Here is a 13,108-nt window from a genome sequence, read left to right on the forward strand (position 1 = left end):
TAGTGAACGATTTCTCATATTTCGATTTCGCCTTGAAGATAAAAATTTCGAAAATTTGTGTCTTTTGGTCTACAATGTTGAAATTTACCTGAGTTAATTTACGATTAAAAACTAGTAATTTCTCCAAATTTTATAATGGTAGCACTAAAATTACTAAAATTACGAATTTTTAGTGAAGAATTTCTCATATTTCGGTTTCGCATTGAAAATACAAAATTCTAAAATTTGTGTCTTTTGATCTACAATTTTGAAATTTGGCTGAGATAATATACGATTAAAAACTAGTAATTTCCCCAAATTTCATAACTGTAGCACTAAAATTACTAAAATTACTAAAATTACGAATTTTTGGTGAATATCTCATGTCGGTTTCGCCTTGAAAATAAAAATTTCTAAAATTTGTCTCCTTCGATCTACAATTTTGAAATTTAGCAGAGTTAATAAACGATTAAAAACTAGTAATTTCCCCAAATTTCAAAACTGTAGCACTAAAATTACGAATTTTGAGTGAAGGATTTCTCATATTTCGGTTTCGCCTTGAAAATAAAAATTTCGAAAATTTGTGTCTTTCGATTTACACTTTTGAAATTTCGCAAAGTTAATGTGTGATTAAAAACTAGTAATTTTCTCAAATTCCATAGCTGAACAACTAAAATTACGAAAAGTGTGAATTTTTAGGGGAACATTTCGGCTTCGCCATCAAAATAAAAAATTCTAAAATTTGTGTCTTTTGCTCTACAATTTTGCAATTTGCAGGTAAACTAATTAAGTAAAGTTACAACAAAAATCTTTAGCTGAATGCGGTGCTACCAACCTATTTCCCTTCGATAAAATTTCCCTAAATTAATGTATACATTTCAAATGAATGCCAAAAGAATAGATAATTGATCTTGCCAAGATAAAACTTAAGAAAAAAAACGCACCGAAGCACCACAATAAGAGAAATAACAAGTGTCGTGGTACCGCAATTTATTACAAGATCTTGATATCGATTGTGAGTTGTAAGCACATACTTCCATGGGATAAATGGGAGGTAGTGTAACATTTATCTTCCGCACAATTGGTGACCACAGGAATGATTTGTATTGCAGGAAAGTGGAAACAGCAGGAAGACGTGATAAGTAATATCAACTTGGTAATTTATTTACATTACTCTCTTCGCGTTAATTCGGACAACAAAATGGTGGATGCGCTGGGGCAGTTTAAAGTTATGCGACTTTTGCAACCTCCGAGGTTAAACTCCGGCTTGTCAACAGAACGAATGAGAATTATTATGTGCCCTGAAAACGTGTCCGTTCCACAAAGTCCAAGCACATTTGTAGATAGACATATTGTGAAAAATGAAATAGAATGAACGACAAGCTGTCACCGTTAAAAAGTTGCCGTTGCTGGGAAAAGCTGTAAAGTTGACATTCCACTGTTGCTAGCATGAGATGAAACGAAAAGGGTGCGCCTCTTAAATTTATAACTCTGAGATTTTATTAGTTTCATTTGGCGGCGAGAGTCTAGATAATTCCACAATACCTGATTTTCTATAAAACTCTTCAGTGCGTCTCCACTCAGATTGGGCAGATTGGATAAGTGCATCGTGCTGGTGAATCCAACTCGCTCTGTAACAAAGACTGGTGTTATCTCTTGTGATCTTTTAAACATAAATAAAAGATCTTTTCGCGTATCTAAATGCAAATCTTGCACGATTAGGATCGTCATATTTTATTATGATAAATCCGAAGAAAAGAAGTTTGATAAAAAAGACAAACAAACAATATTTCACAAAGATTTGTTTTTTCTTTCTGTACGCCGCTATAAATAATGTGCTGTTTTTATTTTACGGCGAATGCTTTTGTTGGCGTATAGTTAAGTTAATAAATTCGCAAATTTAACGGCACCGAATTGAAAGTTTTACTCGAATAATGGAAGAGATAAATCTGTCGACAATTTCTTTATCGTACGTCAACCATTGCGAATGCATTGAAACTTGTCGTTTTGCAGTACAGCAAAGAAAACTCAGTTTGTTTCAACGCTGGGTTTCCATCTTCCAATTTACACAACATAATCAAATTTCATAACGACTTGCCTCTATTTCATTAACAATTTGCTACTTTATTCCCATCACAATGGAGACGTGTTGCAGCTGGAATTTAGTGGTAATTATTTTTCTTTACCGTCTTCACGAATTATTCTCTAGCTGCTGAAATGTTTCGTTGTTTCAAAGTTGTTTTTGTACCATTCTGACTGCAGTTTTTTCTTAGTTTTAGGACTAAAGCAAAAGTTTTGGTCGAAAATCCGTAACAAAATACATGAAAATCGGAAATGTTGTTTTTTTCCGATCAAAATCGCTTGCATGATGGCAGTGTGCATAATGGACACATCGAAGCGGATTAATTCAATTCACCAATTACCTAAAGTGGCCTGCATTTAGTTACTTATTAGATCATGGCTTATGCTGTCGTTACTTCCGACTTTGTATCAAGTCAGAGATTTGAAGTTTAATTAATTTTTAATATTTAAAAAGGAACTTAAATTATTTTTATTTGCTTTTTGTCCTCCGTGCAGACTACATTTAAAAGACGGAAGACGGAACTTTCTTAATTAATGCAGTGGATTAAAGAATTTATATTTTCATTAAACGACAAAAATATTTATATTTTATGACTAGCTCCTTTGATATCGTGTCTAGTTTTTCCGCTTGTCATGTTAACAAGATTGGAAATTGTTGTCTAGACTTTAAAGCAACGATTCTGAAACTGCGGACTTCCTTGTTAAAGCTGTAGAAGACATATTATCTAAATTACGACTTTTGGCATAAAATGTTGGCGTGGTCTTAAATACGAAAATTTTTAAAATTTGAGTCATTTGCTTTACAATTCTGTAATTTGGTGTAGTTAATAAACTGTTTAAAAAAAGTAATTTCTACAAATTTCGTAGTTGTAGCACTAAAATTGCCAGAGATACAAATTTTACTAAAAGGTGTTGTCAATTTTCGCATGGGCTTAAAAACAAAAAGTTCTAAAACTTGAGACTTTTGCTCTAAAATTGTTAAATTTAGCAGAGTTAATAAACGATTAAAAACTAGTAATTCCTCCAAATTTCAGAATAGTAGCACTAAAATTACCAAAATTATGAATTTTTAGGAGAGGATTTTTCATATTTCCACTTCGCCTTGAAAATAAAAATTTCTAAAATTTCTGTTTTTGGATCCACAATTTTGAAATTTGACAGAGTTAATAATTGAATAAGGACTAGTAATTTCCCCAAATTTCATAACTGTAGCACGAAAATTACCAAAATTACGAATTTTTAGTAAACGATTTCTCATATTTCGGTTTCGCCTTGAAAATAAAAATTTCTAAATTTTGTCTCTTTCGATATTCAATTTTGAAATTTAGCAGAGTTAATGTACGATTAAAAACTAGTAATTTCCCTATATTTCATAACTGTAGCACTAAAATTAGCAAAATTACGAATTTTTAGTGAAGGATCTCATATTTCGGTTTCGCCTTGAAAATAAAAATTTCTAAAATTTGTGTCTTTTGGTCTACAATTTTGAAATTTGGCTGAGTTAATGTACGATCAAAAGCTAGTAATTTTCCCAAATTTCAAAACTGTAGCACTAAAAGTACCAAAATTACGAATTTTTAGTGAAGGATTTCTCATATTTCGATTTCGCCATGAAAATAAAAAATTCTAAAATTTGTCTCTTTCGATCTACAATTTTGAAATTTAGCAGAGTTAATGTACGATCAAAAGCTAGTAATTTTCCCAAATTTCAAAACTGTAGCACTAAAATTACCAAAATTACGAATTTTTAGTGAACGATTTCTCATATTTCGGTTTCGCCTTGAAAATAAAAATTTCTAAAATTTGTGTCTTTTGGTCTACAATTTTGAAATTTGGCTGAGTTAATGTACGATCAAAAGCTAGTAATTTTCCCAAATTTCAAAACTGTAGCACTAAAATTACCAAAATTACGAATTTTTAGTGAACGATTTCTCATATTTCGGTTTCGCCTTGAAAATAAAAATTTCTAAAATTTGTGTCTTTTGGTCTACAATTTTGAAATTTGGCTGAGTTAATGTACGATCAAAAGCTAGTAATTTTCCCAAATTTCAAAACTGTAGCACTAAAATTACCAAAATTACGAATTTTTAGTGAAGGATTTCTCATATTTCGATTTCGCCATGAAAATAAAAAATTCTAAAATTTGTCTCTTTCGATCTACAATTTTGAAATTTAGCAGAGTTAATGTACGATCAAAAGCTAGTAATTTTCCCAAATTTCAAAACTGTAGCACTAAAATTACCAAAATTACGAATTTTTAGTGAACGATTTCTCATATTTCGGTTTCGCCTTGAAAATAAAAATTTCTAAAATTTGTGTCTTTTGGTCTACAATTTTGAAATTTGGCTGAGTTAATGTACGATCAAAAGCTAGTAATTTTCCCAAATTTCAAAACTGTAGCACTAAAATTACCAAAATTACGAATTTTTAGTGAAGGATTTCTCATATTTCGATTTCGCCATGAAAATAAAAAATTCTAAAATTTGTCTCTTTCGATCTACAATTTTGAAATTTAGCAGAGTTAATGTACGATCAAAAGCTAGTAATTTTCCCAAATTTCAAAACTGTAGCACTAAAATTACCAAAATTACGAATTTTTAGTGAACGATTTCTCATATTTCGGTTTCGCCTTGAAAATAAAAATTTCTAAAATTTGTGTCTTTTGGTCTACAATTTTGAAATTTGGCTGAGTTAATGTACGATCAAAAGCTAGTAATTTTCCCAAATTTCAAAACTGTAGCACTAAAATTACCAAAATTACGAATTTTTAGTGAAGGATTTCTCATATTTCGGTTTCGCCTTGAAAATAAAAAATTCTAAAATTTGTCTCTTTCGATCTACAATTTTGAAATTTAGCAAAGTTAATGTAGGATTAAAAACTAGTAATTTCCCTATATTTCATAACTGTAGCACTAAAATTACCAAAATTACGAATTTTTAGTGAAGGATTTCTCATATTTCGATTTCGCCATGAAAATAAAAAATTCTAAAATTTGTCTCTTTCGATCTACAATTTTGAAATTTAGCAGAGTTAATGTACGATCAAAAGCTAGTAATTTTCCCAAATTTCAAAACTGTAGCACTAAAATTACCAAAATTACGAATTTTTAGTGAACGATTTCTCATATTTCGGTTTCGCCTTGAAAATAAAAATTTCTAAAATTTGTGTCTTTTGGTCTACAATTTTGAAATTTGGCTGAGTTAATGTACGATCAAAAGCTAGTAATTTTCCCAAATTTCAAAACTGTAGCACTAAAATTACCAAAATTACGAATTTTTAGTGAAGGATTTCTCATATTTCGATTTCGCCATGAAAATAAAAAATTCTAAAATTTGTCTCTTTCGATCTACAATTTTAAAATTTGGATGAGTTAATGTACGATCAAAAGTTAGTAATTTTCCCAAATTTCAAAACTGTAGCACTAAAATTACCAAAATTACGAATTTTTAGTGAAGGATTTCTCATATTTCGATTTCGCCATGAAAATAAAAAATTCTAAAATTTGTCTCTTTCGATCTACAATTTTAAAATTTGGATGAGTTAATGTACGATCAAAAGTTAGTAATTTTCCCAAATTTCAAAACTGTAGCACTAAAATTACCAAAATTACGAATTTTTAGTGAAGGATTTCTCATATTTCGGTTTCGCCTTGAAAATAAAAAATTCTAAAATTTGTCTCTTTCGATCTACAATTTTGAAATTTAGCAAGGTTAATGTACGATTAAAAACTAGTAATTTCCCTATATTTCATAACTGTAGCACTAAAATTAGCAAAATTACGAATTTTTAGTGAAGGATTTCTCATATTTCGGTTTCGCCTTGAAAATAAAAATTTCTAAAATTTGTGTCTTTTGGTCTACAATTTTGAAATTTGGCTGAGTTAATGTACGATCAAAAGCTAGTAATTTTCCCAAATTTCAAAACTGTAGCACTAAAATTACCAAAATTACGAATTTTTAGTGAAGGATTTCTCATATTTCGGTTTCGCCTTGAAAATAAAAAATTCTAAAATTTGTCTCTTTCGATCTACAATTTTGAAATTTAGCAAAGTTAATGTAGGATTAAAAACTAGTAATTTCCCTATATTTCATAACTGTAGCACTAAAATTACCAAAATTACGAATTTTTAATGAAGGATTTCTCATATTTCGGTTTCGCCTTGAAAATAAAAAATTCTAAAATTTGTCTCTTTCGATCTACAATTTTAAAATTTAGCAAGGTTAATGTACGATTAAAAACTAGTAATTTCCCTATATTTCATAACTGTAGCACTAAAATTTCCAAAATTACGAATTTTTAGTGATGGATTTCTCATATTTCGGTTTCGCCTTGAAAATAAAAAAATCTAAAATCTGAGTCTTTTGCTCTAAAATTTTGCAATTTGTGGAGTCAATAAACTATTCAAAAAGGATAATTTCCCGAAATTTCGTAGTTGTAGCATAAAAACTACCAAAGTTACGAATTTTAGCAAAAGATCTTAAAAATGAAAATTAATAACTTCGATATTTTCCACGTTATTTTTTTTCCCGACGCATTAATCATACTTTTAATAAAATAAACAGTAATATCGGCCCCTCGTAAATCCTCCGTTTTAAACCCCTTCAATGACACAATATGTTTCCCCTCCAAACATCGATGATAAATTCGTTGCTCCTTTTTTGTCATATAGATCGTGATCTCAATTGCGCTCGAAAGTAAATCTGGAATGAAAAATCGACGGCAGCTTGAAAAATTGAGCCATCTTAAACGGATGCCTGGAGTTTAAGACGTCTCTTAGGAAATCAGTTGGGACCAAAAGCTTCATATCGAGACTGCATCATCATCATCACTCTTGTTTACATAATAAGATGAGTAATTTGAAATAATTTCGACGAGCTTATTTTTCGCTCAGAGACGCAAACGGTATTACCTAGTTTTCCAGAACGGCTTTCATATGCAATGGAATCTGCAGGGGCAATCAGTTTATTCACCGGAGCGCAATGCGCGGTCAAAGCTCCGGTTTAAAATATAAATGAATTCCATGTGACTGCACTTATTTACGTTCAATCTACGCATTAAGTTTCTTTTTTAGGCGCTTCTAGATGCAACCAAAGAAGGCCAACGAGCAAAAATAAGTTGAGTGACCCAGAGAAAAGCAATACAACGTTTTATCCACGAACTGTGCACAAGTGGCTCAATTTAAACACAAGTGTTTCTAATCCAACAAAAATGGACTGGAACGTAATAAAGCTTTATAGAGAAGAGGCACAGATGTGTTTCGCTAAATTCAACAGAAATGCGAAGGAATTTCAAAGATGGTCAATTTTTTTCCTGTTAAAATTCATGTGTTTGCCGAAGAAACGTCGCCGCCAAAGCTCCAGCAAGCTAGATAAGAGCTTTCTTCCAAACGAAATGGGCAATTTGTGTTTAGTTTCGGAAGAAACGAAGCAATTTTCCGGTTGAAATCAACTTCCATCACGATTTGTTATTTCTAGAAGTTTGTTTATAAAATTCTTACCGTTGACTGTTGCGTTACTGGCGGCGTTCTTGCATCTGCAGGCGTTTTGCAAGTCCCCGTCGAAGGGGCAGGCAGAGACGCAGTTGTCGCAGTCTGGAACAAAAATCGCCCCCACAATAACTCAAATTAGAGTAACCGAGAAGTGGGTCATTGCAGCAATTAATTTAGTTTTTATTCAAAGTTGGCAAAAGGGAAGAGATAGGCGACGGAAATTCCCGTTGCTATCAAGAATTACAGTCTCGTTCGAAGCATTGTGTATTTCATCCATTGTGTTTTATCAGATGGATGCTTTGTGTCTTGTAGGATTACTATGGTTGCGTTTTAAATATTTCACAGTGTTGACTTGAGCGAACACCGGTCGGGGACGTCATTCTCCCAAAGTAATCGTACAGGAATTCAAAAAGAAACGAAATGAGCTCATTCTTTTTTATGTGAAGACAGGATAGTTTGGACGTGTTGTTTCGCCGGTTCTCTGCATTGACTAGTGTTTAAATTTTATTACATAAATGTACTTACCGCTGCTTTTTATGGTGCTGAGGGGAATTTGGCATGTTTCTCCAGTAAAATCCGGTTGACAATAGCATTTTACTGCTGACACACCCACATGACTGGAAAAATAAACAGAGTTATTTGCATGCACGATTAATTGTGATATTCCTGAAAAATGAGAAATGGGGAAAAGTAAGCGGAATTTTTTCATGAATCAACAATATTAACTTGGATTGCAAATATCAAACGTTGCTTATCCGGGAAAATATAATTATTTCATTTTAAATTCCTAGCGATGGTTGAGTTGTTACAAATCGAGAATAGAAAAAAGTATTTCATACAAACCGTAAGAATAGCAGACGCGCTCTAATCTCTCCAACGTCTATAAAAACAAGTTTGTTTATCCGATTTTTTTCTGTGTTATCAACAGTTGTAAATCTGTTCATAAATAGATAAAGAAATTGTTTATCGTAAACCGTCAAGCAAAAGTTGAATTCTTTAAGAAACGATTTTGAAATCGATTTTTCTTTTTTTTTTTTCATATTTGAACTTTTCTGAGGCTTATGTAATAAAATAGTTCATTGAAATGCTAAAACTTTATTTCTACAAGACTACAACAAGGGACAGAGCGTTTACATTATAACAATATGTTACACAATCGTTAAACAATCTAGAAGATGATCAATTTTCCAAGGAGATCGTACAAGTAACCGCATTCAGATTCTGGAACTTCAGCGGGCAAGGGTTTAACTCCTGGTACAATTGGTACAGGGTCGACTTCGAGTTCTGGAGTTTCAACTTCTGGGAGTGGTACTGGTTTGACTCCGGGGACAATTGGTACTGGGTTGACTTCGATTTCTGGGACTTCAATTGGGAGAGGAACTGGTTTGATTCCTGGCACAATTGGGATTGGATCGACTTCGAGTTCTGGAGTTTCGACTTCTGGAAGTGGTACTGGTTTTACTCCTGGAACGATTGGGACTGGGTTAACTTCGATTTCTGGAACTTCAATTGGAAGAGGAACTGGTTTGATTCCTGGCACAATTGGGATTGGATCTACTTCAAGTTCTGGAGTTTCGACTTCTGGGAGTGGTACTGGTTTGATTCCTGGGACAATTGGTACTGGGTTAACTTCGATTTCTGGGACTTCAATTGGGAGTGGTACTGGTTTGACTCCTGGGACAATTGGTACTGGATTAACTTCGATTTCTGGCACTTCAATTGGGAGAGGAACTGGTTTGATTCCTGGAACAATTGGGATTGGGTCGACTTCGAGTTCTGGAGTTTCGACTTCTGGGAGTGGTACTGGTTTGACTCCTGGAACGATTGGCACAGGGTTGACTTCGATTTCTGGGACTTCAATTGGAAGAGGAACTGGTTTAATTCCTGGCACAATTGGGATTGGATCTACTTCAAGTTCTGGAGCTTCGACTTCTGGAAGTGGGACGGGTTTTACTCCTGGGACAATTGGTACTGGGTTGACTTCGATTTCTGGAACTTCAATTGGGAGAGGAACTGGTTTGATTCCTGGCACAATTGGGATTGGGTCTACTTCAAGTTCTGGAGTTTCAACTTCTGGAAGTGGGACGGGTTTGATTCCTGGAACGATTGGCACAGGGTTGACTTCGATTTCTGGGACTTCAATTGGAAGAGGAACTGGTTTGATTCCTGGCACAATTGGGACAGGGTCAACTTCAATGTCTGGAACCTCAATTGGTAGAGGGACTGGTTTGATTCCTGGCACAATTGGGATTGGGTCGACTTCGATTTCTGGGACCTCAATTGGAAGAGGAAGGGGTTTGATTCCTGGTACAATTGGGATTGGGTCTACTCCAATTTCTGGGGTTTCCAGTTCTGGAATTGGTACGGGTTTGATTCCTGGAACAATTGGGACAGGCTCAACTTCGATGTCTGGGACTTCAATTGGGAGTGGTACTGGTTTGATTCCTGGTACAATTGGGATTGGATCGACTTCGAGTTCTGGAGTTTCGACTTCTGGGAGTGGGACGGGTTTAACTCCTGGAACGATTGGTATAGGGTCAACTTCAATGTCTGGAACTTCAATTGGGAGAGGAACTGGTTTGATTCCTGGTACAATTGGGATTGGGTCTACTCCAATTTCTGGGGTTTCCAGTTCTGGAATTGGTACGGGTTTGATTCCTGGAACAATTGGGACAGGCTCAACTTCGATGTCTGGGACTTCAATTGGGAGTGGTACTGGTTTGATTCCTGGTACAATTGGGATTGGATCGACTTCGAGTTCTGGAGTTTCGACTTCTGGGAGTGGGACGGGTTTAACTCCTGGAACGATTGGTATAGGGTCAACTTCAATGTCTGGAACTTCAATTGGGAGAGGAACTGGTTTGATTCCTGGGACAATTGGGATTGGGTCGACTTCGATGTCTGGAACCTCAATTGGGAGTGGTACTGGTTTGATTCCTGGTACAATTGGGATTGGATCGACTTCAAGTTCTGGAGTTTCAACTTCTGGAAGTGGGACAGGTTTTACTCCTGGAACGATTGGGACTGGGTTAACTTCGATTTCTGGAACCTCAATTGGGAGAGGGACTGGTTTGATTCCTGGTACAATTGGGATTGGATCGACTTCGAGTTCTGGAGTTTCAACTTCTGGAAGTGGGACGGGTTTGACTCCTGGGACGATTGGTACAGGGTCAACTTCGATGTCTGGGACTTCAATTGGTAGAGGAACTGGTTTAATTCCTGGCACAATTGGCACAGGGTCAACTTCAAGTTCTGGAGTTTCGACTTCTGGAAGTGGTACAGGTTTAACTCCTGGGACAATTGGCACAGGGTTGACTTCGATTTCAGGGACTTCAATTGGAAGAGGAACTGGTTTAATTCCTGGAACAATTGGGACTGGGTTGACTTCGATTTCTGGTACTTCAATTGGAAGAGGAACTGGTTTGATTCCTGGCACAATTGGAATTGGGTCGACCTCAAGTTCTGGAGCTTCGACTTCTGGGAGAGGTACGGGTTTGACTCCTGGAACGATTGGCACAGGGTTGACCTCAAGTTCTGGACTTTCAACTTCTGGGAGTGGTACAGGTTTTACTCCTGGCACAATTGGGACGGGTGCTTCATTGTCAACAAGGATTGGAAGTGGTTGAATTGCTCCCAAAACAGGTGACGGTCTGGTTAGAGACGCGCTTTGATATCCTAATAAAGACGGCAAATTTGTACAAAAAAAATAAAATTATAATAAAGAAACTTACCAGGGACAAGCGCAAGCGCTATTACCAAAACTATAGCTGTGTTCATCTTGGATTGCAAACACAAACTCTGATGCTTTGACCAGTTCAACTTACGGTTTATATACAAAATTTTATATTAAACGATAATAAAATAATATACGAAAAAAGGATTACTTTGATAAAACCAGCCAAGACGGAAAGGGCTAATAAAAAAGAAAAATTTTATTTATTTTAATTGAACTTAAATTAGTTTACAACAGGAGCAATAACTGTGCGTCTGTTCATTTACTGCAGCAATATTTATTTATTGTTTTTGCAACTGATAGAGAAGATTCTGATTATAGCTCAATTATTAATTAATTATTTTTATACCGTGTTACTCAGCAAAAATGTCTCTACTTGTTTCAAGCAGGTGCCGCCTGGTCATTTAAATATTGTATCACGCCACCTTTTGAAAATAACTCTGTTACTCTTATCTATACTATTACTGCACTGCATTCGTACCAATAAATTCTTTTCTAATCTGAAGCGAACATTTTTAGTCTCAAAATTTGAACCTGTTTATGTTGTACTTTGGATTTAGACGTGAGAAATGCCCAAAAAAGTGAATCTAAAACGAGAGCTAAGAGAATTGAGAAGAATTTAATTTAAAAGTAATGTTGAGTCCGATGTACGAAAACCATTGTAAAAGCAGATAAAAAAAATGTTTTTGATGTTTGAGCAAGGCCACATTTACCGCGAATTTCGCAGCACACAAAGTCCTGTAAACGCATTTAAAAACCCTTGCAACTTTTTTATAAACAGTCTCTTCAGTTTGCCTTTAATTATTTTAATTAACATTTTATTCAAAGCCAGAGCTTTGATATGTCTGTCTTCGCAAATTTACTGGAGCGTTTCAACTCTAGAAATTATTAATAATGTTGTATAAAAAACAACGAGAATCATTGAACTCAACACGATTTCTTCCATTTGCCCCAATTATTTGCATTTAAATGAAGCAGTCGACATCGAAAAAATCGCTTGTGCTTGCGAAACCATTTCGAGTCGTTGCTACAATCGCTTATAGCATTGAAACCTTTCTTTTTCTTCCGATCAGAAAATTTATCGTATCCACTTCCGTATGCTAGCTGCATTACTATTTTACAATTTAATTCACTTCCTTTTCTTTCTTACGACTAGGAACGCCTTACAGTTTCATCTTTTATTCCGAAGCTGTTATTTTTGCTGTTTGTTTTATTTGCATTTAACAAATTTAAAACACAATTTCCGCTTCTTTCGTTGCTGAATGGCTTTCTTAAACTACCGATAAAAACTTGACGTTCATATCTATGTGCAACGGGAAAACTACTCGCCGAACTGCAATCGCAGACAGACGTAAAATTTCGAAAACAAAAATGATGGATTTCATATGATTTGACATCTAATTCATGTTTCTTTTACTGCTGGAAAACCGCACGTGCTTGAGTTAAGTACAGTTTGGAACCATTAAATATGCAGATAAGTTTATTGTTTTAGCTGAAACTGCACGCTGTGTGTGTAGAATGAAATTTGCTGAAAGATTAAAAAATGATATTGCAACGTTTTTACGATAGAATTCTCCTTTTTTATGTCTTTTTTATGGTTCAAGTTCATTGTAGCAGAATGAAAAGTTACATGTTTTTTGTACACAAGTTTTAAATTATCTAAATCGCTCTACAGGGAGATAAACTAAAAAGTGGATTGTTGGCTGCGAGGAGTTGTTAAAAGTTTAGTGGAGCCGTTGGACAAATTAAGATCTAGATGAGTTAACTTTGCGCTGCAAGAAGTGGTAACATTTAGAAAAATAAACAAAAAAAGGGCGGCGCAAAT

General features: G+C 34.5%; 2 protein-coding genes across 3 annotated transcripts in view; both read right to left on the reverse strand.

Moving 5' to 3' along the window:
- The window catches only part of LOC148169100 (uncharacterized), a 125,779-nt gene that overhangs the window by 13,917 nt on the left and 98,754 nt on the right, over window positions 1-13,108 (reverse strand). For both annotated transcript variants that reach the window (XM_088044658.1, XM_088044657.1), the window contains exons 4-6: window positions 8,076-8,167; window positions 7,560-7,652; window positions 1,525-1,610 (exon numbers count right to left, since the gene is read on the reverse strand). In XM_088044658.1, coding sequence (XP_087900784.1) covers window positions 1,525-1,610; window positions 7,560-7,652; window positions 8,076-8,167 — 271 coding nt within the window. The remainder of the gene's footprint in view (window positions 1-1,524; window positions 1,611-7,559; window positions 7,653-8,075; window positions 8,168-13,108) is intronic.
- On the reverse strand, window positions 8,689-11,327 carry LOC148169101 (uncharacterized). The gene is made up of 3 exons (XM_088044666.1): window positions 11,282-11,327; window positions 9,967-11,180; window positions 8,689-9,825 (listed from the first exon to the last, which is right to left on the reverse strand). The coding sequence occupies exons 1-3, from the start codon at window positions 11,325-11,327 to the stop codon at window positions 8,719-8,721; spliced, it is 2,367 nt and encodes a 788-aa protein (XP_087900792.1). The 3' UTR covers window positions 8,689-8,718.

This window comes from Gnatocerus cornutus, chromosome 9 (genome assembly GCF_029298725.1).
Source record: "Gnatocerus cornutus isolate USDA-ARS CGAHR chromosome 9, icGnaCorn1.1, whole genome shotgun sequence".
Lineage (NCBI taxonomy): Eukaryota > Metazoa > Arthropoda > Insecta > Coleoptera > Tenebrionidae > Gnatocerus > Gnatocerus cornutus.

What these genes read in the sequence shown, in the direction of transcription:
- LOC148169101 (XM_088044666.1), bottom strand. Translation starts at nt 11,327, where the DNA reads ATGAACACAGCTATAGTTTTGGTAATAGCGCTTGCGCTTGTCCCTG. An exon ending in AGCGCTTGCGCTTGTCCCTG is followed by an intron (nt 11,181 to 11,281) that starts GTAAGTTTCTTT and finishes CTGTTTTGGGAG; the next exon opens with CAATTCAACCACTTCCAATC. An exon ending in CAGTACCACTCCCAATTGAA is followed by an intron (nt 9,826 to 9,966) that starts GTCCCAGACATC and finishes CTTCCAATTGAG; the next exon opens with GTCCCAGAAATCGAAGTCGA.